This window comes from Monodon monoceros, unplaced genomic scaffold (genome assembly GCF_005190385.1).
Source record: "Monodon monoceros isolate NGI ecotype Baffin Bay Population unplaced genomic scaffold, NGI_Narwhal_1 Super_Scaffold_2, whole genome shotgun sequence".
Lineage (NCBI taxonomy): Eukaryota > Metazoa > Chordata > Mammalia > Artiodactyla > Monodontidae > Monodon > Monodon monoceros.
In genome coordinates, this window is record NW_021703776.1 from 60,051,765 (window position 1) to 60,072,485 (window position 20,721).

General features: G+C 53.1%; 1 protein-coding gene across 5 annotated transcripts in view; it reads left to right on the forward strand.

Moving 5' to 3' along the window:
- ADCYAP1R1 (ADCYAP receptor type I) overlaps positions 1-20,353 on the forward strand; it is a 39,068-nt gene extending 18,715 nt beyond the window's left edge. The window contains exons 7-16 of one of the 5 annotated variants that reach the window (XM_029233700.1): positions 159-256; positions 737-869; positions 1,717-1,870; positions 2,303-2,363; positions 3,036-3,105; positions 7,066-7,157; positions 14,079-14,162; positions 17,346-17,475; positions 18,885-18,926; positions 20,129-20,341. In XM_029233700.1, the coding sequence (XP_029089533.1) occupies positions 159-256; positions 737-869; positions 1,717-1,870; positions 2,303-2,363; positions 3,036-3,105; positions 7,066-7,157; positions 14,079-14,162; positions 17,346-17,475; positions 18,885-18,926; positions 20,129-20,317 (1,053 nt within the window). In that variant the 3' untranslated portion in view covers positions 20,318-20,341. Of the gene's footprint in view, positions 1-158; positions 257-736; positions 870-1,716; positions 1,871-2,302; positions 2,364-3,035; positions 3,106-7,065; positions 7,158-14,078; positions 14,163-17,345; positions 17,476-18,884; positions 18,927-20,128 lie in introns of all 5 variants that reach the window. The other 4 variants (XM_029233697.1, XM_029233696.1, XM_029233698.1 and 1 more) reach the window with 4 other exon arrangements.
- Positions 20,354-20,721: the final 368 nt, after the last annotated feature.

Genomic DNA, 20,721 nt, shown 5'->3' on the forward strand with positions numbered 1-20,721 from the left:
GGAGGAACTGAGTGGGGTGTGGAGGAGAGGCCATCAACAAGAGCAGAGAGGAGGGAGGAGCTGGGCAGCAGGCCCTGGCCTGGGAGATCGGATGCAGTTCCGTGGGGGCCGGGGGCAGGCCCCATGTGGAGCCCTGCGTGTCCTGTGCTCTGCTCCAGGATTATTACTACCTGTCGGTGAAGGCCCTGTACACAGTTGGCTACAGCACGTCCCTCGTCACCCTCACCACTGCCATGGTCATCCTGTGTCGTTTCCGGTGAGACCCTGGGCAGCATTCGAGCGAGTGCAGCCCACCCCAGCTCAGAGCCCTTGCTCCATCCCTCCCACCTCCCACTCCTTCCCTGGATGTCGGCTCTGGAAGTCCCTTGGAAGGCATTTCCCCCACCCCTAGGATAAGAGATGGGAAACTTGATCCCAGAGAGGGCAACTGACTTGTCCAGGGCCACACAGCAAGGAAGACCCTGGGCAGGAGACCTACGTTCCTCACTTTATCTTCCTGGTCTAGATAAAGAGAGGTCACAGGAGAGAGTAGGTCACGGGGTAGTGGGGCCAGGTGGCAGGGGCCTGGGAGCGAGCAAGGGTTTAGAGCCTAGGTGGGAAGAAGGGGATGGTCTAGGTGGAGGACCCCCTTGAGACAAAGCCGTGGAGTCGGCCCAAAGCAGACCCTGAGGTGGAGGGTGGAAGGCTGTGGAGTTCCTTACTTCAAAGCCTTTTGCTTCCCTGGCCGCTGGTGTAGGAAGCTGCACTGCACCCGAAACTTCATCCACATGAACCTCTTTGCGTCTTTCATGCTGAGGGCCATCTCCGTCTTCATCAAAGACTGGATCCTCTACGCTGAGCAGGACGGCAACCACTGCTTCATCTCCACTGTGAGTGCACGGAGCCCTGCCAGGACTGGCCCTCCCTGCGACGCCCTGCCGCCCAGGTGTTTTCCTACAGGTTAAGGCATCGACCCCAGTGAACACGGGAACCCAGGAATGACCATGCGGTTACTAGCAGCCAGTGAGACCCCAGCGGGACTTCACTTCCTGTCCCTTGGCCTCTGTGTGTCCTTGGCAGAGCAGTTGAGGAGGGTCGGGTGGAAATGTCAAGTTCCGCTTGACTAGGCTCAGAGAGAGGGCTGGCTTGGCCGCGGGTCGTTTAACCCAAGATGGAGCCAAGGGGCTGATTGGCTGGGGTTCCCTCCAGACCACCTCCCCAGTTCTGATACATTTGGAGATAAGCAGAAAAGATAGGCTTCGCTGGGGCAGGATGGAAAGAACAGCCCAGAGCACAAGACCTTGACCTGAAAGGGCTCACTTGGAGGGGGATCTATGAGATTTCCGGGGGGCCAGGGGTGTTCCCCTAACCTATGTGATGCCTGAAACCTCTATTTTACCAAGGAGGCTCCTGCAGGGTTCTCCTTATTCGCCTCTCCTGTGGGGACTGGGGACGGGACGGGAAAGTCGGGGAGAATGAGCCTGGGGAGAAAAGGGGGTTCCATGTTCTCTGACCTGTGCAGGTCTGCCTCCATGGCAGCTTCGACTCGGACTCATAGGATGCTGCAGTTTTAAACTCTGAATCCAGGAATATTGAGTCTTTCAGACCCACGGGGTGTTTAAGCCCGAGCATGCTTCAGCTGAAGGGTCCTCAGGATCCTCTCTGGTCCTGCTGGGCTGGATTTTCAGGGTTCGGTGGGGCCTCGTGCCACCCTCCCCCTCCTCGCTCTCCCTGCAGGTGGAATGCAAGGCTGTGATGGTTTTCTTCCACTACTGTGTCGTATCCAACTACTTCTGGCTGTTCATTGAGGGCCTGTACCTCTTCACCCTGCTGGTGGAGACCTTCTTCCCCGAGAGGAGATACTTCTACTGGTACATCCTCATTGGCTGGGGTAGGTCACTGGCTGTCTCCCAGACAGGTTCAGGCCTCATGGCCGGGGATGTCCTTGGTCCTGCCGTACGGGAGCGTCAGGTCAGAGGAGGGAGGCACTGACCTGCCTCACAGCTGATGGCACACTCCCGGTTCTTGGATGCTTTCTTGCTCTTCTCGTAGGAAGCCCACTGTCTGATGGAGGGGATATGCTCAAGAGTCCTCCTGAGAGGCGAAGTAGCCCAGGGTTTGGGAGAGACATGGACCCCCAGGAGGCCTGGGTGTGAGGGACAGTTAGGGTCCCCAGGACTCGAGGTCTGAGAGGGAGACATGTCCCATGGATCGGGACCCCACCTCTGAGGGGTTCATTGGCCCCCAGAAGCCCTAAGTCTGAGGGGGACACTGGGCCTATTGGTTTTCCAGTTATCACAGGGCTCCTTTTCTTGCTCTCCAGGGACCCCAACTGTGTGTGTGTCCGTGTGGGCTGTGCTGAGGCTCTACTTCGATGACACAGGGTGAGTACATGCCCGAGAGCCAGGGCCGGAGCCCCAAGGAGGCTCTTACAGATGGTTGTCAGCGGCTGTCCTGATATCCCATGAACTGTCTCAGGCAAACCATCCAATGCCGGGCATGGCTGCACCCCCATGCCCATGGGCATGGGCTGCACCCCATGGGGTGCCCCCCATCGGGTGCGCCTGCACCGCACCCCATGGGCAGTGACTGTGCCCTGACCCCACTGCGGGTGGACCCACCCAGCCACATCTCAGCCAGGACTCGGTGAGGGAATGTGCAAGGTTTCAGAGTCCTGCTCTGCTTCTGGGCCCAACTCTGAGTGGCTGTTCTCCTTTTAGGGAGGGGAGGAGGAATATCGAGGGTGAGGTCGCATCCCCCAGAGCCCTAGGTCTGAAGGGGGAACGTGGCCCTTGCCCAGGAGCCCGCTGGTGCCCTCACTCCTGGGCTCCAGTCCCTGCCTTGACAGGGGAGCAGAGGGAAGGACCAAGGCACTGGAACCAGAGCTGGGCTTGGGTGTGCAGCCCGCCTGAGAGCTCTCCTTCCAGCCAGCCCCTCCTCAGAGCTGCAGGAGGGGCTGGCTGGAAGGAGATGGTGATGCCCTTCCATCCCTTCCAGCCAGCCAGGAGAGATGATGCCCCCAAGCATCATCTCTCTTCTTTCTGTCTGTCTTGCAGCTGCTGGGATATGAATGACAACACGGCTCTGTGGTGGGTGATCAAAGCCCCTGTGGTTGGCTCCATAATGGTGAGTGTCCTTGGGACAAGAAGCAGGGAAGAAACAGAGGCCTGGGCTGAAAGGCAGGGGAGGAGGAGAAATAAAGAGGTCACCACACAAACCAACCTCCCGTGGCTGTGTTATATTCTGCAAAAAGGATGCACAAGTTATTTAGCTCTTCCGCGAGTGTTGGACATTTATCTTTATCCCATTTTCCCTCATTATGAAAGATGCTACTAGGAACAGTTCTGTGCATAGTTTTGAAAACGTGTGAATATTTCTTTAGAATTAATCCCTAGAGTAGAATTGCTGGGTCACAAAGGGTATTCCCATATCATTGTCTGCACTTGTAATTTCAATCATTTAAATTTTTGCACAGCCTTGTGGGAGATAATGGTAGCTTATTGTTTTAATGTGCATTTCTCCATATTGCTAGTGCAACAGAGCATTTTTTTCAAATATTTATTGACAATTTGTTTTTATTCTGGTTATTATCTATTCTTTGCTCATTTTTCTAGTCCAGTTGTTATCTTTCTTACTGTTCGATAGATAGTAATGCTTCATCTGTTATACATGTTGTAAGTATACTTCCAAGATTGCATAGTTTTATATAGTCAGACCGTCAGGCTTTCTCATCATGAATTCTGAGACTTCTTTCTTTCTTTCTTTCTTTTTTTTTTGTGGTACGCGGGCCTCTCACTGTTGTGGCCTCTCCCGTTGCGGAGCACAGGCTCCAGACACGCAGGCTCAGCGGCCATGGCTCACAGGTCCAGCCGCTCCGCGGCATGTGGGATCTTCCTGGACCAGGGCACTAACCCGTGTCCCCTGCATCGGCAGGCGGACTCCCAACCACTGCGCCACCAGGGAAGCACTGAGCCTTATTTCTTGTTTATGGAAGTCTTTCCCAACCTTAAGATATAAAAGTATTCTTAATTGTTTTATAACAATTTTATAGATTGCATTATTACACATATGCCTTTAATCTATCTGAAATTTTATTTCTCTGTCTGATCTGAAATGATAGCTAACCTTATTTTTTTTCCAATGGGTGGACATCCACCCTCTCAGTTCTTTTTATTGAATAGGTCCTTCTTTCTCCATTACGTAGAAATGCCACTTTATCGTAAACACTCAATGTACTCTACTTGTATTTAGTTCCAGACTTCCTACTCCATGTAACTAATCTATTTGGTTTTTCCTGTGGCAAGTTACTGTAAACTGGCAGCATGTTTTGATATCGGGTGTGCTCATATCCCCTTCCTTATTTTTTTCCCCTTCCAAATTTTCTCGCACATTTACTTTTTCAGATGGACTTTCAAATTTGTCAAGTTGCAGATTTGTCAAGTTGCAAAAAAAAAGGCTGGTTGAGATTTTTATAGGAACTCCATTGGATTTATAAACAAATTTGGAGAAGTGGTTTTCTTAAAATATTGAGTCTTCCTTTCCAAGAATATGGCATGATTCTCCATTTATTCAGTCTTTCTCATAGAGTCATTTTTGACAGTTTTTTTTAGTTGTCTTGTTAGGTTTCCCTTTATGGTGTCTTTCCGTTTGTGCTCGTCTTGTGTCTAGGAATCATTCTTTCGTTATATTTTCTAGTGGGTGTATTTGTGCTGGGACTTAGGGAAGCTATTAGTTTTTGTGTATTTTTTTCTTTTCTTGGTTACCTTTTGAAGCTCTTTTATTGGTTCTTATCCATTTTCAGTTGGTTCTCATGGAAAATTACATGATCTATAAATGGAAATACATTTTATTTTTCATTTCCAATATTTATACTGTTTATTCCTTGGTTTCTTTGAGGATGGTGTTTGGTATAGTTTTGGGGAGTTACCTTCACTGAGTTAGCAAAGTTTCTATTCTTTTCTTGTTTTAGTGTTTATTTTTTAAAAGTCAGGAATAGGTGTTGAATTTTATCAGATGTGTTTTGGAGACATTAATTGATCATTCCCTTAGTGATGGACATTTATAATATTCCAGTTTATCTTCTTGATGAACAGTGTTGTGGTGGATATATTTGTGCATACTCTTGAGTTATGTGTGAATATGCTTTAGAGTAAATCCCAGGAGTGGAATTTCTGGGACAAAGGATGTATACATTTAACACTTTCATGGATATCAAATTGCCTTCCACAGGCAGAGTACGAAAGTGCTCATTTCTTATGTTTTTGTTGATGTTTCCATTACTGAACTATTCACCAATCTTATGTGGTATAAAGGTAGTTCGTTGTTTTAATCTGTTAATGTAACAAATATTAGTAGATTTTTTTTGCATTCCTGACGTAGAATCTTTATGGCTGTGATCTGTTTGTTCTTTGTTTGTTTGGTTTTTTTTGTTTGTTCTTTTAATGCACTGCTAAATTCTATATGTTAATATTTTGTTTATAGTTTTTACATCGTTCTTTGTAAGTTCTCCGGTTTTAGGCGTGTGCGTGGGTGTGTGTGCGCGCACACACTTTCTGTCCTTGTCTACGTTTTGTACTAGGGTTTTGTTAGCCTCATAGGTAATTTGGGAGGTTTTCTTTTTATTTGCTTTTAAATAATGAAGTAGTATGTAAATTACATCTTCCCTTAGGGTATTTTGAAACTGGCCAGTAAAATTATCTGGGCTGGTGCCTTTTAATGCATAAGTCTTTGAGTACTTTTTAAATTTCTCCTGAGGTCATTGCTCTATTCTGATTTTCTACATGTTGATTTGATTTGATTAATTTATATTTTCCCATTTTGTTTGATTTTTTTTCCTTGTGATGATTTAAAATATTCTGTACATCTGTTGTCCTCTTTCTCATCCCTAAATGTGCTTAATTGCATTTTCTCCTTTTGGACTAACATGTGCAGTTAACAGTATTTACTGTGCTAAATCCCGGGTACCGATTAGACACTGAGCATGCAGTAGAAAGCAGGACTGACAGAACCCTGCCCTCTGGAGGAGGCTTTACCACTCTACTTGATCTGTGAAAACAAGCAGAGCAAAACCAAAAAATTTTATTTTTATCGATCAAGTCTACTTTTTTTTTGTATTTCTTTAATGATTTTTTTTTTGCAGTACGCGGGCCTCTCCCTGTTGCGGCCTCTCCCGTTGCGGAGCACAGGCTCTGGACGCGCAGGCTCAGCGGCCACGGCTCACGGGCCCAGCCGCTCTGCGGCACGTGGGATCCTCCCGGACCGGGGCACGAACCCGTGTCCCCTGCATTGGCAGGCGGACTCTCAACCACTGCGCCACCAGGGAAGCCCTCTTTAATGAATTTTTATCTTTAACTTCTTTCTTGTATAACTTAAATTTGTGGTACTCTTTCCCTAGATTTTGATTTGAATGGTTAATTATTCTATTTTCAATATTTATTATTTTTTATTAAGTTAGTGTTAGGCTCTCCGTTTCCTCCTTGAGCGCTGCTTTGCTACAGCCAGATGTTGCTGCGTAGTCGCCTTGTTTCTTTTTATTTGCTCCCCTCCCTCTTCCTTTCTCACCATACACACAGCTTCCCGCTTTGTTTAGAGAGCTTTTGTCTGAAGGTAAACGTTATTGCTATCCCCAGGCAGTCCTTTAATTAAAAATGCTTATATGGTTGTCCATTCTGGTTTTCCGTATTCAGTGACTCTGGACTTGGAGTTTCTCCAGAGGACAGCTCTCACCTCTGCGATAGCCTCTTCTCTCCTTGGCACTGTAGTTTTTCCATCACCCTGACACTGTTTGCTCTTTCTTTTCCAGAAATTGCTCCCTTTTCTGGCTCACTCATGATAATCTTTGCTATTTCTCAGTACTCTTATGGAATTCTTCTTCATCTCTCTCTTCTGTCATTTCAGTGATACGGAGGGAGGCTGGGGGGTGAATGAGTGTGTTCTCATGCTGCCATCTTAAGATTATAAGCCTAGATGGGATCTTGACTGGATGGGAGGAGGGCCCTGTTGGGGGAATAACAGACAGTGCAGAGGCCGGGGTGTGGAAAGTCTTTGCTCAGAATCATTTTCATCTGGTTTTTCTTTGCTTCTCAGGTTAACTTTGTGCTCTTCATCGGCATCATTGTCATCCTCGTGCAGAAACTTCAGTCTCCAGACATGGGAGGCAATGAGTCCAGCATCTACTTGTAAGTACCATTAGGTGAATGCCATGGTCAAATCCAACAGGTGTATGGGCCCTGCACACAGGACACAGGAGGAGAAGGCCTGGGTGTCGCTGATGGGGTACCCTAGCATGGGCATTGGCAAGAATTCTTTTGGGTTAAAGCACCTTTAAAATATAGTTGCCCACCTCTCCTTCAGTCATCTTGCATCTCAACCCTTCTTGCTTTGTGGTCAGGAACATGACCATCTGGGTGTGTGTGCTGTGGAGGCACTTCCGGCCCCGGGGAGGCAGGTTGGTGCCCTGTGATTGGCTGGAGGGGCCAGATAGGCACAGGGAATCTGAGGACAGTCTCTGGCGTGGAAGCCGTAAGTGTTGCGTCCTCAGTTTAAGAAGAGAGCAGGTTAGAAGGAGCTGAGGTGCTCTCGTGGCACCAGAGGGGGCTGGTCCGGCCTCCATCAGAGGCTGCAGCCTGGGGCTCAGAACCTTGATGGGCTGCCCAGTGGACAAGTGGGACAGCAGAGAGACTCCAGCAGAGGGCTCCTCCACCCTGCCATTCTCCCGGAGAGAGGGAGAGGCAGGAACTGCTCAGGGATCAGCGCCAGATCCTTCCCTCAGGCTCCCTGAGGCTTCCCCAGGTCAGTGGAGATTGCCCTTGGTCTCTGTTCAGCCTGGGTACCTCTCCTGTGATAGTAGCCCTTCCGCTGGCGGCAGGGGTTAGCCTAGGGCCTGGTTCCGTCAGGCTTGCTCCTCCCCGCGTGTAGGATGATTAGATTGACCGCCCCTCCCCTCCTTCTTTTGGCTCTCCATTTATCGCCCTTTATTTTTTCATGTTTTGGCAAATGTTTACCAACCTTTGCTTATATGTGTATGTTATGTAGCTGAAAATTTTTCATCCACATAAGTCATAAACTCTTGGAGGCCCTGCCCTGATGGGCTGGTAGGGCCAGCTGTCTGCAAGTAACTGCCCCGGAGAGATCATTCCTGCCTTCTTCTCCAGGAGCCACAAAACAGGGCCCCACCGCTCCCCTCACCTTTTCTGGTCCAGTGTCAGAAACCACATCCTTACGTCTGGCCTGCTTATCCTGCTTGAGGGTGGCTTGGTTCCCACGCTAGCAGTCATCTCGGGCCTCTGAAGCTGGTGGGTAGCAAAGTCGGCCTTGTCTGTCCTTTGAGCTCTAAGCAACCATGGTTCCCCCAGCTCCTGCCCCACCTTGCTTCCTGGTAGGATCTGTTTCTTCTTCTGAGGTCCCTGGCACCTCTCCTCTGGGGCCTCTCCTAGCTTCCCCTCACTCTGCCTGTGCAGGGTCATACATGGTGGCTCAGCTGCAGCCTGAGTAAGGACCCTCTGTTGACCCCCGGACATACTTTACCAGCTTGGACATCCCTCCCCAGGCAGCAAGAACCCCAGGGTCTGGAGGGAGGGAAGTGTGGAGCCAGGGTTTTCAAGGTAAGTTGTAGACTGGGAGCTGTAGAGTCTTGTCAGGCCTTCCTAATGCATAGATAAGAACCATCTGTAATTAGCACAGGGTTTATACATTGAAGTACAAACGTTTAAAGAACCAGCTGCAGGCATGCCTCGTTTTATCACGCTTCACTTTACTGTGCTTCGCAGTTATTGCTTTTATTACAAATTAAAGGTTTGTGACAACCTTGTGTTGAACAAATCTGTCAGCCCCATTTTCCCAATAGCATTTGCTCACTTCGTGTCTCTGCATCACGTTTTGGTAATTCTCGCAATGTGTCAAACTTCTCCATTATTATAGTTGTGGTGATCTGTGATCTGTGATCTTTGTCACGACTGTGGCTCACTGAAGGCTTAGATGATTAGCAGTTTTTAGCAATGAAGTGTTTTCAAATTAAGGTGTGTACATTTTTTTTTAGACATTATGCTATTGCACACTTAACAGACTACAGGACAGTGTAAACATAACCCTTATATGCACTGGGAAATCACAAAATTGATGTGAGTTGCAATATTCGCTTTATTGCGGTATTCGCTTTATTGCTGTGGTCTGGAACTGAACCCACAATATCTCAGGGGTATGGCTGTAGTTGGTTTACTCTTTTTTTTTTTTTTGCGGTATGCGGGCCTCTCACTGTTGTGGCCTCTCCCGTTGCGGAGCACAGGCTCCGGACGCGCAGGCTCAGCGGCCATGGCTCACGGGCCCAGCCGCTCCGCGGCATGTGGGATCTTCCCGGACCGGGGCACGAACCCGTGTCCCCTGCATCGGCAGGCGGACTGTCAACCACTGCGCCATGAGGGAAGCCCTGGTTTACTCTTATCATGTAAAAAATCCCCCTCAAATCTCAGCACATTTTTTTTTTGAGAGAAATCTAAACTTGTGCTTGTCTCAAGCCCCAAAGATTAAACCTCAGGTGGATGTGGTCTGCAAGCCAGGTGGGAGGGCTGACACAGGACAAGGGATCAGCTTGATCCCATTAAATGCAGCATCATGCTTGAGTGTTTCTAGGGTCCAGGAGACCCTACTGGTGAAAGTGAGGGACATTCAAAGTGGCCATGCCGCGAAGAGCTGCAGAGCATTTAAAAACACTTGCCATTCAGTACATGCACATTTAATGCCCACACGGCAAATCTGGATTAACTATAATCCCCATTTTACAGCCAAGGGAACTAGTTATCAGTGAAGTTAGATGAATCCAGCAGGAAAGAGTGAAGCCATAGCCACAGTGCAGGCAGACCCTTGACTTCAAACTCGACTGCACCATCATTTCTACCCTCAGAGACTTTACAGACAAGAAGATAGTGTTAAACAAGGCTTCCTGGAAGAAGAGGCCCCAGTGGGTTCCAGCCTTGTAAAAAACTGCCCCACCTGGAGTGCTTTGAGCTGGGAGGTATCTGCTGCTGGTGGGGAAGGGGGTAGACAATGGGGGGGATTAAAAAAGGGGCATGACATGGTAGGAGAGGGAGATTTCGGGGCTGCGTCCGAGTCCCCTTGGGTCAATGGAGTTATGTGTTGGGCTGATATCCCTTCATATCTGCCCACAACAGCTTTCCGGGTTTTTCCTGTTTCCAGAACAAATTTAAGCCTGGGCATCCCCAAGAAAGCCCGAGAGGACCCCCTGCCTGTGCCCTCAGACCAGCATTCACTCCCCTTCCTGTAGGTTGGTTCCAGCTGCTCAGATGATAAGGGTTTGCCCTCCTCCCTAGACCAAGACGGCGCTCCCGACCCAGCCGCAGAGGGACCTGTTGGGGCCTGAGGCTCCGGCAGGGGGACAGTGGCCCTGAGCCACCTCCATTCTCTCACTGGCTGGTAGAAGGAGTGGCTGGGCTCAGGACTTGGGCAGTGGCCAGGCATGGAGTGTGGGCCTGGGTCGGGGCTAAGCCTGCGCTTAGGCTCGACTTGGTTTGGGGCAGATGGTTTGGGCTCAGGCCCATTCTGGGGTCAGGGTTAGCCTGCCTTGTCTTGGGGACCAGAGTTTACCTCTGTGAGAAGCCAACTGGTTGAGAAACAGGAGGGTGAGGTTTCAGGGCAGACACTGATTGTGCTGAGAGCATCTCAGGCCTGGCCCTGCAGGGAGCTGGCTTTATTCCCAGTGCTCTCCCTGCTGCAAGATGGGCATTGGGAGCTGCCTCTTGGGTCTGGGGTCGGGGAGGGAAACCCCATCTGTATTTCCCTCAGGCATCCCACAGAGCAGGTCCCCACGGCACCTTGGGGTAAAGGAAGGAGAACAGACACCGTGATGTATTGGGTTGGCCAAAAAGTTTGTTCAGGTTTTTTCCATAAGATGTTACCCGAATGAACTTTTTGGCCAACCCGATAGCATATAGCTCAGCAGGGCTGTGACCTACCCAGTGTCGGAGGGATGACGTTCGCCTCTGAAGACAGACTCTTCCATGTCTAGGCAGAAGTGCATCCGGGAAGCTCTCAGCCCACAGCCTAAGGCTCTCAGTTCACATGGGGCTCTATCTTCTCCTTCCAAAGCACTCTCTCCCTTGTCTGGGAGCACCCTATCCTGATAGCTCCTGTTAGGGATTGGCAGTAGGGAATGTTTGCCCCCATTTTGCAGGTGGAGAAACTGAAGTCCAGAGAAGGAAAGCGGCAACACCTAAAATCAGCAAGTCAGTGGTCAAACAAAGCGGGACAAAGCTTTGAGCTCAGGTGTCCCGACCCCCAGGTCAGGCCAGGGGCACTGAGGGCTGGCTGGTCCTCAGTTGCGGGGGAGAAGGAGGGTGGGCAGGGAAACTCCAAGATCTGCTGAACTGGGCTGCTGGCTGGCGTACCAGTGTGGTGGGGAGTGCCTCCCTGGGGACTGGGCCGGGGCTCTAGGGGTACACAGCATCTTAGCACCAGGAGGGACCCTATGGAGAACGTTTAGCTCAGGTCACAACATTCTGTGGGGCTGCCGAGTGTCCAGTGCTATGCCGACCACTAGGAGCAGGGTGAAATAGACAGGGGTGCTGCCCACAAAGGGTTCCCCTGCAGGGGTCTCTGTCTAGCATCCAGGGGCTACAGCCCAGGCAGCCTTGCACGCAAAAGACACCGCAGCATTCGTGGAGTTTAGCTTGAGACCAAAGCAGGGTCAGAAGAAACCATGTGCTGTATCCCTGGGTTATAGATGGGCTGGAAATGGCTTTGACCTTCCTGCAGACACACAGCAAAGCCTTGGCAGAGTCAGGCCTGGGAGCCAGGGCTCCCTGACTTGCAGATGTGGGTGTGAGCCGTGCACCTGCTGTGGGGTTCTCCAAGCAGCCTCTATCCGCTACCCTTGTCTGAGTTTCTTATCCTCCCTTGGATCCAAGTGAGAACTGAGCTGATCAGCCAGCCTAGGTTTATCTCTTCCTGTTGATTGCATTTCTTTTCTGTTTTTCACTAACAAGTGACTTTTCAGAGATTCTGACGTCTTTCTTTCTCATGCCTGTCTCTCGCTTTTCTGCCACCCCTTTTCCTTTTTGTTTCTTTTCACTGGATCCTTTTGAACAGTCATTGGAGGTTTGGGGAAAGGGGGTCTCAGAGGAGAACAACTGAAGCTCTAGAGTTTGGGTGTGCAGGAAGTGACATCTGAGGTTTGGGCTCTTGGGCTCCTGGACCCTGATTTCTGTGATTTCCAGGCCAAGGTTGAGGGGTCAGGCCACTGGCTGTAGGAGAGGGTAGTCAACCTTTCAATCTGGGCAAGGTAGAGAATAAATTTGAAGACTAGAATGGCTTCCATTCCTGAACACCCAATTAAGCTCTTTTAATTATTGAGGAAAACATACTTGTATGTGTCCATCTGTCTCTTTGTATGTGTACAAAACAGACCTTTGACATTTCATTGAGGCACATGAAAAACTTCTCAAATACATGACTTCCTCACAACAGTGTTCCTGGAATTTTGATTTGCAGGTGGAGCACCTAGGGATGTTGTTAAAATGCAGATTCTGAGGCAGCAGGTCTGAGCCAGCCACTGAAATTCTGCATTTCTAAGAAGCTCTCAGGTGGTACTGATACTGCTGGTCTGGGTAGCAGAGCATCATAACATCCGTCATCTGTATAATGGTTCACTAGTGCCCATCTCACAGTCTGGTGTGAATTGAAACATGTTGTTAATTAAATGAGAGAACCACAGACATAACTGAGGCAAGGATGCTGGGTGGACCTCGGCTTGCCCCATCTTTGAAGTGTGTGATTCACATGTTCGCCTTAGCAAAATGACGTGTCGCTACATGTCAAGGACCTTCAGACTTACTCTTAAAAGAGTGGGAATCGCAAATTTTGAATCCATGAATGCCAAAGGTCTGGCCTCTTTGTGCGTATCTGTTCTTATTTGCATCCGACCCCCTCCGGTTGATCAGTTCGCCAGCAGCTACTAGGAGCTCCGCCACACGGTGCCTGAGGAGGGGGTGTGAAATGGGCACCTCTTCTGCAGTCTGATGAGATGACACAGCTCTTACTCCATTTCTTCCATGTTTGTCAGAGATGGAAACAAATGAGTTGTGACAACCCAAGCACAAGCAGGTGGAAATTGAGCCTGAGACCTCTCTGAGGAGGCAGAGCTCTGTGCCTTGCCCAGTGCCAGGTAGAGCTGGACGGGCATCCTGGGCCCACCTGTGGGTGTCTCCTTAAGGTGACTCGTTTCCGCAGGCAGCGGGGCAGAGCCCGAAAGGTGCTCTCTCAGCCTTCAGCCCCTGCGCTCTGAACTTTTATCGAGAAGTCTAGCCAGCACTGTGCAGTAGGACTCTGGGCAGTGTTGGCAATGCCCCAGACCTGTGCTGTCCAGCCCAGGAACCGCTAGCTGCCTGTGGCTGTGGAGCCCTTGTAGTGTGGCTCAGGCAACCCAAGAAGTGGATTTTTCACTTAATTTTAACTTACATGGTGGATGTGTAGTGTTTCATGGGTCTGCTCCATCCATCCTGCCTCTGCTCCCCTTAGGCCCACACTGAGGTACCCGGGGGCTCAGTCAGAGGAAGGTGCGGGAGGGGAGGGTGGGGGGAGGACCAGTGGGTGCTCCAGCTGGTTTTCACAAGCAAGTGCAGAAATGACCTGATTCCAGGGCTGGGCCAGCGTGAGGTCCATGGCGTGAGTTTCCAGCTGCCCATCTTGCTGAGGGATCTCCGTCAAGGCCATGCTCTGTGCCTGGAGCTGACTCTGGAGACAGTTCCTGGTCCCCTGCGTGAGCCCCAGTCAGGCCCCACCTTCCAAACACACGTGTTCCCTCCCTCCCGAACCCCACCACCTGTCGGTTTCCCAGTGTGAGGGCTCGCATGTACCTGTGCGTCCGTGCACACACGTATATATGTAGAGGTGTGTATTTCTGCGTCCAGAGCTGACCACGTCTCGGCCCTTGGCTTCCTCCTTCTCCTCCACGTGACGCCCCGGCCCTGTCTCTCTCTGCACCCTGGGCCTCTCTGCCCGCCCTGTGGGCCGGGTCGCCCTAAGCCCCACCTCAGTTTCTCGTTGCCCAGTGCCCGCAGCTGAAGTAATGCGCGTCTTGTCACACCCAGCAGCTGCGTGCAGAAATGCTACTGCAGGCCACAGCGGGCTCAGCCGCACCCTTGCAAGATGTCAGAACTGTCCACCATTACTCTGTAAGTGTGCGTGGCGTGGCTGCGGCTGGGTGTTCTGGACGGGAGGGGGACGCATGCTGCTGCCGCCACCGCCCAGAGCTTGCTGCCGCCACCGCCCAGAGCTTGCGTCCGCCCAGGCTGGAGGAGAGCAGGGAGCGAGCCTGTGCCTCCAGCCCCAAGCCCTTTCCCAGCTGTTGCATGTTGACATCTGTGTGTCTTGTGAGTTCTCTGCAACCTCGTGGCCTGGGGCAGGAGGGGAGGTTGCGGGCATGGGGCTGTGGCCACTGTGGAGCAGCTGGGGCGCGGCCGGTGCTGAGCAGGAAGCAGCTTTGAAGCCTCTGCCGCTGCTGCTGTCGTGATGTGTGGTCTTCCGCAAATCCCCACGTCTCTGGGTTTCAATCTTTGTAACTGCTGAATTATTTCTAAGGGCCTTGAGCTTGAGTTCATTTAGGCTGTCCTCCTGCAGGGGGCGGGGCCCTCACCCCACGCACCTCGCTCCCACCGAACATGCTGAGTGGCTGACTCCCCACACAAGCCTATTAGGTGGGTACTTGTATTATCCTCATTTTACAGGTGAGGAAACTGAAGCGCAGAGAGGTGAAATGACTCGCTCAAGGCCACACAGTTGGCAGGGTGAGGATTTGAACCCAGGGAGTCCTAAGCACTAGTCCCTGGGGCATCTCTTGCTGGAGCCTCAGCTCCAACTTGGACATCCCTTTAAGTGGGGGAGCCCACTGGAATTCGGGGGGCTCTGACCGTTGGAGCTCTTCTTTGTACTCTTTAGGCCTCTTCTGCCCGGTGATGCCTCCTTGGGGCAGGAAGACAGAGGCTAAGGCCCTGTGCCGTGGTCTCTCTGGGTTAATCAGATCGTAGCGTTGAGTCTGTGACTCCTCAACGCGGGGTTCCAAGGTTCACACCATATGTTCCCAGCCCAAGGCCTCCGAAGGACAGAGGTCCTCGGACTCTGAGACCTAGTGACCTCCTCACCTGCCTCCACTGTCCCATCTACCAAAAGGAGTCATGGGGGTGCCCTGGGTCCCCGGCAGAAGTCCCTGATTATTCCTAGGCTGCACTGGGGCCACAGGGGAGGGAAGGCGTTGCCCTTGGACTATACTGTGGGATGCCCTGCTGCATTCGCCACATCTGCCTGGGGCCGGGAAGGGCCTGAAAGGTTGTGTTTCTCACGTACCAAACCCGTCCCATCCACCACCACCACGGAAGCTGGAGAAGTTTGGCCTTTCGGTTTCCAGGGCACTTTTCAAACGTCAGGGGCAGATGCCTGGAAACAGATCCATTCTGGGGAGAGGAGGCAAGAAGGCAGGGACCGCGGCACATCCCAGGGCTGCCTTCCCTCCTCAGCTTCTTGAGTTAAGCTGCTCTTTTAAAGTAACCCCTTTAGGCAGGGTCACAGAGGCCCCCGCAAGATGTCCACACGCCTGCGGTTCCAGGCCACTGTCCTCTTCTTTTTGGACTTTCATTCTCCAGCCAGCACTTCCCGCTGCCCGGAGATGAGCATGAGCAGGACCTGGGCTCCCAGGTGTTCATCCCGGGCCTGTGTGGTCATCCCTTCATGGACGCGCACTTTCCGAGTATGAGCCCTGTGCATGGCGTGTGCTGGCCAGGGCAGATGACAGTTAAGTGAGGTCCCGTGCCTGCCTTCAGAGAGCCACATCCGAGAGAGGACAGACAGATGAGAGGCTAGACCACTCCCAAACTCAGCTGGGCTCTGAGTGGGCGCCCATCAGATCCTGTTGGCGCCCGCTCTGGTCCAGGCACCCCCCAGGTCCTATAGAATGGGCAGTCAGTGAGCACGGGGAGGATTGGTGGGCACTGGGCACTCGAGGGGCTGTTTCCTTCCGGGACTGAGCCTTGGTCCACCTGAAGGTCTCCCCAGGCTATTCCTTCCCCTTCCGCTGTGGCTCCTCCCCTGCTTTTCTTCCTTCCCCTTCCCCATCCTTTCCTTCTCGGTAGATGCTGCTAAACCAAGGGCATCGCTCAGACTCAACGGATTCTTCTTCTCCTGAAATCCGGAAGCCCCACATTCAGTAGAACGTTCTCTCCCAGAAAGGCTGGGATGGGAAAGAGGGAGGGAGGGGCACACGGTGTGACTGCCCCAAGTCAAACGGCCACCCCCGTACCCCGCTGCCCGAGCTCTGCTAGGAGGGCCCAGGGGGCGGACTGCACCTGTAAGGCGAGGCTGGCTCTTCCAGGAGATCCAAAGGGAGCCAGTCTGCTGAGGTGGGCAGACACGGGGTCCCCCCTTTTGGAGACCCTCTGGGAGCCGCCCTCCCCCTGGCGCGGGACCTGCAAAGAGCACGTCGCCATGCCTACTCTTGATGTTTTCCCGTGGCTTCTGTTCCCCACCCTCTCAGACAAGAGCCCCTCCCCACTGGGCCCAGGAGCCAGTTGCAGTCAGAGGAACCTCAGAAGAGCTGGCCTCAGAGAGTACTGAGGTCCCTTGGGCCGTTTCTCCCTTGCCCGTTCTACCCCCACCTGAGCAGACAGCCTTTGCTCCCCCGACTCAGCTTCCCAGGTGGCAGGTTCCTCCTGCCAGATGGTGATTGTTTATGCTCGGAGTCAGTAAATCCTTCCTGGGACCCCCTCCCATGTCTCTCCTTCTGTGGTCTGCCCAATGTTCCCCACCCGCCTCCCTGTCGTCAGCGCCTCTCCATCACTCTCCACGAGCATGCCTGGCTAGCCCCAGACTCAGGAAAGCCGACTGTCTCTGTGGTTCCCTAGGGGCTGCTCTTTCCAGGCACAGGGAGCTGCTTTTCAGAGCAGGAGAATGCTTGTTTTGCTTGAGGACACCTTGTGTTGTCCTTCCAAATCCCATCCCAGGGTTTTGCCCTGACTTCACTTTTCCCAAAGGTTGCGCACCTCCCACAAAGGGTCTGTGTAAATCACATACTCACATGTGCGTGTTTAGTGGTTGTACAGGATACTGGCATGGCCTAGAGGGATGGGTGCCCTGCAGACAGGGGGTTGTCTCCCCAGCACTTCCCAGGGAGTTCTGGAAGCCTGGGCTCTGTTGGCTGCCATCTCCCCCAGGCCCCACGCACCAGGAGAGAATCCTGAGGGAGCCCATGGATAGGGGCCCCAGCTCCGGGGGAGAGTAGGGGCTGGGACTGGGCTTCTCTGCCCTGCATGGCTCTGGTCCCAAGCCCTGGCAGCCCCCGGAGCAGAGGTTTTGCTCTTTCCCCACAGACGGCTCGCCCGGTCCACCCTGCTGCTCATCCCACTATTTGGAATCCACTACACGGTCTTTGCTTTCTCCCCAGAGGACGTCAGCAAGAGGGAGAGACTTGTGTTTGAGCTGGGGCTGGGCTCCTTCCAGGTAGGTGTGGTGTGTGTGGAGGGCAGAACTCATGGGGAGCCAGGGCCCTGGCCTCTACCTTGTTGGTGGTTCTACGTCTTTAACCTATTCTAGGTTCCACCTCTGGAATAATAGGATTAGATTAGAAGGGAGCTGGGAGAGCCCTTTCTACTGTCCACCCTCTAGGCTCCCACGAGAAGACAAGCTGTTATTTTCTTGTTGCTGCTGCGTCTGGGTGTCCTGAACCAGACACCTTGGGCAATCAAAGGCGGCAGCTCCCCGCCCCTCACCATCGGCCCTGGGGGTGGGCAGAGTGGCCTCAAGAGACCTCTTTGACTTCAGCCTGTAGAACATGCACCCCGTGAGTGCTGGAGCTTTGTCTTACCCAAGTAAGACAGATCCCCAGCACAGGATCTGGTCACAGGGAGCTGAATGAGCTGAACAGGGGGATGAACAAACAGATATGTAAATAAGTGATCCAGGGGATGAGAGAGCCAGAGACTAGTAAGTCCATGCATGAAGGAATCAGTAAACGGGGCTGTAAATGAGTGAGTGAAGGGGTGAGTGAGTCAGTGCGAGGATGCGTAGTGAGTAAATGAACAGGTGGGCGCATGAGTGGGGCAGTGAAGGCGGTGGGTGGCTCCCTTGAAAGTCCCCAGGATAGAGCGCCTCTCCCTAGCCCAGCTGTTTAGAGGAGTATTTGACCTCGATGGTCGCAAGGTTATTCTGTGTATCTGACCGGACTCTCTCCCTTGCCCCATTTTAATTCAAAGCCATTTTACCTGTTCGGGTTCTTAGCCTGGGAAGGCTGGGAGGTTTGTTGACGAAGCCCCAGCCTGGGGGTCAGAGCCTGGGGTTCCTGTCTCAGCACAAGAATTCTAAATGCACAGAATATAAGTCAAGAATGTGTGTAGAAGAGCTGAGCACCTACTCTGCCCCAGGCGCTTCTGTGGTGCTCTGTGTGTTCTGCGTACAAGGGTGTCTGGCCGCGGGAGGGTGGAGTGGGGAGGTGGTGGTGGATACAGACAGGACTGCTCTGTCCTGTAGGACTGCTGCCCTCAGGGGGCCTGCGGGCCGGCTGGGGAGCCCAGAGGAGACTCTGGGGCGTGCAGGGAAGGCCTCCTCTAGAACGTGGGTTAGAGCTGGCCCTTGGGAATGGGAAGGATTTGACCAAGGGAATGTGAGATCCAAAGCCAGGGTTGTCAGTGGGAGGGAATGCCCCCGCCAGCCACTTGGCTTCATGGATGTGGCCATCCTGGTGGAACAGAACTTTTCCCATCTTACCGCGGATTCCCAGGCAGGTGCCTGCATTCAGATCATCTTAGTTTTCTGCTTCCTGGTGTCACCCGCTGCTCCTGCGGCCTCCCACACACTCCGGGTGGAGGGCTCCTTGCTGGCATTCTCAGGTTTTGTTTGTCTTCTCTCCCTAGGGCTTTGTGGTGGCTGTTCTCTACTGTTTTCTGAACGGGGAGGTAAGATCCTGGCCTTCTTAGCAGTGGAGGTACAGCTTGCTGGGGAGCAGACAGGGCTGTGGCCTGCTGGGCGCACAGGGCTGATCCTCCCGACCTACAGGAGGGGGCCGGCAGCCGTGCTGGCGTCTCCTGACGGCCTCCACCCTGTGCCAGATTCTCTCCCACTTTGCCTGCTGTGCAGCTGAGGCCCAGCCTCCAGAGCCGAGCTCCCTCCATAAAGGCACCAACTGTTGAGTGCAGACCCACCTGGGAGGGCTCTCACCATAAGACGCACCTTAGTCAAGGCGAACCGAAAGTGAGGAAGGACAAGGCACAGGAAATGGTACATACAGTTTCTGAGGCTGGTGATGGGCAGGGGTGCTGAGTGCGGAGCTATCCAAAGTTCAGCCCTGCCCCCAGCAGGCCGGCCTGCCTGCCCAAACCCATCCCCTGTAAGAGCGGGACTTGAGGGACCCTGGGGAGTGGCTTGGGACCTTCTAGTAATGCTCCATTTCCAGGCCTGTTAGGGTGAGGCTTTTGAGCAGAGTGCAGAACAGAGATGCTGAGATGGGGATGGGGGCTGAATGGGTGGATGGCTTTGGAGAGTGGGCAGAAGTCATTGCACCAAGTGCTTGGGCCTTGGCTGGGTGACCATGGCAGGCTTCCTCCTCTTTTTGCATCTGAGAAATAAGAAGATTAGCTCAGACCACCTACAGAAGGGTCAGATAAGGGTAGATATGGAGAGGCAGACAAGGCCCTGCAGGGAGTGGCTGGGACACACAAGAAGTCGGAGTACAAGTAGCTTGTCAGAACCGATGGTGGAAGTGGGAGCCGGAACTGGAGGTGGAGGGTGCCTGCACCGCACAAAAGTGCTGGCAAAGGGGGTGGGTATGTGGACGCTGAAACTGGGCATGCCCTGCGCACACCATGCTAACTGCAACACGGGGGGGGGTCTTGGCCCAGAAGAGTGCTTTATTTACTGATCCTCAACCCTAACGGCGTATTGGAATCCCCTGGGAAGCTTTAAAACATATGGGTGCCCCACCCCAGAGATTTGGATATGGTCTGGGCATCTGGGTTTTTAAAGCTCTCCAGGCGATCCTCATCTGTAGCCACCGTTAATGGGAGTGCCCGCCTGGGAGGGGCCCCAGTGCCGGCAGGCGGGCAGGTGAAGTGTGGGAGGGTGTCCGCCCAGAAGTGACCACCCAAGTTGCCCCCCGCAGGTGCAGGCGGAGATCAAGCGGAAGTGGCGGAGCTGGAAGGTGAACCGCTACTTCACCATGGACTTCAAGCACCGGCACCCGTCCCTGGCCAGCAGCGGGGTGAACGGGGGCACCCAGCTTTCCATCCTGAGCAAAAGCAGCTCCCAGATCCGCATGTCTGGCCTCCCAGCCGACAACCTGGCCACCTGAGCCCACCCTGCCCCCTCCTCTCCTCGGAACAGCGGCTGGGGCTCGGGTGGGTGGGCGCTGGCGCACGCGTGCTGTGCCTCTTCTCTCCCTTCGGGCTGGCCCTGGGCTGGGAGCCCAGCTCCCCGAGGTGGGAGAAGGATGCAGGGCGCAGACGGGTATTTCCCCTCCCCGTTTTGGCGCTGGCCCCGCCCACCGTGGGCCCCTGGGCATTGACCCCAGACATGTAAATACTCCTTAATTTTGGGAAAATCGTCCCATCCCATCCCCTCTACCTTGTGTCCCTGCTCACCTCAGGCAGGTCCCCAGCTCCACCCGACCCCGTCCCCACCAGCCTCAGTGATCGCCTGACCCTGTGTGGGAGGCCTTGTGAGCTGAGGCTGGTGACCTTGCTTTGGCGGATTCGG